Source organism: Amphiprion ocellaris, unplaced genomic scaffold (genome assembly GCF_022539595.1).
Source record: "Amphiprion ocellaris isolate individual 3 ecotype Okinawa unplaced genomic scaffold, ASM2253959v1 Aocel_unscaffolded303, whole genome shotgun sequence".
NCBI lineage: Eukaryota > Metazoa > Chordata > Actinopteri > Pomacentridae > Amphiprion > Amphiprion ocellaris.
In genome coordinates, this window is record NW_026559482.1 from 15,288 (window position 1) to 18,183 (window position 2,896).

General features: G+C 39.7%; 1 protein-coding gene across 1 annotated transcript; it reads right to left on the bottom strand.

Moving 5' to 3' along the window:
* Positions 1-308: 308 nt before the first annotated feature.
* On the bottom strand, positions 309-1,493 carry LOC129348504 (complement C3 alpha chain-like). The gene is made up of 3 exons (XM_055008861.1): positions 1,440-1,493; positions 953-1,043; positions 309-730 (listed from the first exon to the last, which is right to left on the bottom strand). Exons 1-3 carry the CDS (start codon positions 1,490-1,492, stop codon positions 620-622), a joined length of 255 nt encoding a protein of 84 aa, XP_054864836.1. The 5' UTR covers position 1,493; the 3' UTR covers positions 309-619.
* Positions 1,494-2,896: the final 1,403 nt, after the last annotated feature.

The window sequence follows — 2,896 nt, forward strand, 5'->3', positions numbered from 1 at the left end:
GGGTCCCCCAGTCAGTCCTAACTATAAGATTTGTCAAAAAGGAAGGTTTTAAGCCTGGTCTTAAAATTAGAGAGGGTGTCCGCCCTCCGGAACCCAAACTGGGAGCTGGTTCCACAGGAGAGGAGCTGATAACTGAAGGCTCCGCCTCCCATTCTACTTTTAGAGAGAAGGTTACAGGTCGCTTCGCCGAGTAAGCCTGCAGTCTGAGAGCGAAGAGTTCTGCTAGGATAATATGGTACTATCAGGTCTTTAAGATATGATGGAGAGTGGTTGTTAAGAGCTTTATATGTCAGAAGAACGGATTTTGAATTCTATTCTACATTTCACAGGAAGCCAATGAAGAGAAACCAGCATAGGAGAAATATGATCTCTCTTGCTAACTATCGTCAGTACTCTGGCTGCAGCCCTACACTGCACTACACCAACACCGATTTAGCAAGTCTGAGTTCTGAACCGTGGCTTTGGTACCAATAAGCCGGTTTTGTGTAATAGCCTAAAACTGCCTCAGATTGTTGACTGTGGTCATAAAGACTTATGTACTGAGCATTGAGAAACCTGCTTCTTGGAAAAAAAAGAAAAGCATATGAATAACATAAAATGATGTGACATAGAATAATAATTATAAATACAGTGATGTTACTTTGAACAGGTGAATGATCAGGGAGCCTCTGTCACTCAGGTTGTCTACAATCTGGAAGTTACTGATGTAACGATGCACTGAATTGGACAGCTGGACACACACATAAACAGAGTCAGCTGTTAGCTAGTTAGCAACGCCGCCGTCCTAAACATGCGATCATTCATGTCTCATCCATTAGAAGGTCATTATCATGATGTAGTAAACTTTTTACAAACTTTTATTTAAAATACTACATTCATTTTAAAGACACTTAAATACACCAATGGACACAAGCTTTCAGATTTTTCTGCACTAGCACTAGAAGGTGATTACCATCTCCAGGTCAGAGTTTTCTGGGGTGAATCCAGTTGGTAGACTGATATCAAGAACCACCATCCTGACGTCTCCGGGTCCTAGAGCCCTGCTGTGAATGAGAAAAAGAACAGCACTGACAAAGGGCACGATGACTATACGACTATAATCAGCTGCTGTCACATTGTTCATGTAAAGGCATAACGTACCATCAGTCACTGATCAGATTAAAGTCTTTGAGCATGTGAGCAGCAGCATTTTAAAAATGAGTCTGAAAGAAAAACCAGAGAATCGGTCTTTACTGAGGCACACCAAGAATCCATGAAGAACTACCTGCAGCAGCAGAACAGACAAGCGCAGCAACCAGATGTTCTTCCACAGAGCTCTGACATCGTTTGTACTTCAAATGCTATATTTATTGTATTATGAACTCTTATCATGCTCTATTTTTATTGCAATAACACCAATTTGCACTTTATTGTAAATATTAACAGTTTTTTAAGCTCACCTCTGTAAATACCAGCATTTTAGGCAGATTTGGGATGTCTGTTGCATGCTCATTCGCACAGGGGCCCTCTATCTTCTATGTAACAGTGAGCTCCATGCATACCTTGAATCTCCCCTAAGGGAATGAATAAAGTACCTATCAGATAATGTACAGAGTTCAGTCCACAGAGAACTGGCACAAGAAATTTTGAACTACCCAAAGCTGTGAAACTGTGCCCTGCAATTTGTAACTAAGGTAGTCGATATTGCTGCCGATCCTAACATTTTGCACAGTCTGCTGTACACGTATAACAACAACAACAACTACTTCGATCTTGTCTGACTTTTCTACATCTGCTGGAGGCTTTTCTGGTCGGGACAGCAGCAAAGCTCATTAATTAATGTACCAGCTGTATATATTATATGGTGGGCTAGAGCGTCATGTAATAGTGTATTTGATGTAATTATGCATCCAACGTGTTATTTTGATCTTAACAATCATGTATTCATTTGATCTTGACAAAAATAATACGAACAAAAAAGTCCCTGAAGATGAGCACACACAGTCCTTGCATTGTGATGTGTGCAAAACGTATGTATTTTCAAGAGATTGTACGCGAGCTCGTTTTATAAATTCAATTTAACTAAATTTACTCAGGTCAGCAGTCAAAAATGCTTTGTTTTTTTTTTTTTTTGTTTAAAGTGCATTTGCTTTAATTTGTCAACCCGTCTGAAGGACGTCGTGTAAAATATGTGATATAGTGTGAGAATTTGATTTCTAACCGCTCGGATCCTTCAAAAGTGACGTCGAGATCAAGTGCCTTGCAGGGGCATTTTCTTCTTCCACCTCATGCAGCTGATTGTAATAGGTCACAACTCCGTGTCGGTCTTTCCCCTGTACTTGGAAAGAAAACCACATGTAAAGAGGCACAGAGAGAGAAAACAACAAACAAAACATAACGAAGGAGAAAGCACGACAGTAGCCGTATAAGTATTGCTACATCATAAACAAAGCCCTTAGCGGCAAGGTCTTTGTGATATTTCTGAAATACAATTTAGAATGGATTGTTTGCGGTTTCAGCACGCCATGAAGTGACGACTCGAATGAGGTCCAGTCTTGGTTAGTAACCCATACTCCATTCATGTCATCTACAAACATCTCTACACGTCCATTCTTATGTATCGTGAATAATACCTCTTAGTATTCCTTGTCCATTTCACTGAGCCTCTACTTCCAAATCAAGATTAGCAGGCAACTGCGAACAGAGAGAAGAGTTGCCTGTGAAATGCTGTGCAAGTATTATGTAATTAAATTGGAGATATTAATTGATAAGGAGGTATATTTTCTGTCTCTATGTTTCACTGATAATGTTTGCATTGCTAGTTCTCAAATGGTTGTTGTAGGGGTTTTCTTGTTTTTTTTTGGCTTTGTTGTGTTTGTTGTAGGAGTTTCAGGCACCCCATAAGTAAAATAATTTT

Coding starts and splice junctions, on each gene's coding strand:
- LOC129348504 (XM_055008861.1), bottom strand. CDS start 1,492: ATGAGCATGCAACAGACATCCCAAATCTGCCTAAAATGCTGGTATTTA. Junction 1,044..1,439: donor AAATGCTGGTATTTACAGAG/GTGAGCTTAAAA, acceptor TCTCATTCACAG/CAGGGCTCTAGGACCCGGAG. Junction 731..952: donor AAAACTCTGACCTGGAGATG/GTAATCACCTTC, acceptor GTGTGTGTCCAG/CTGTCCAATTCAGTGCATCG.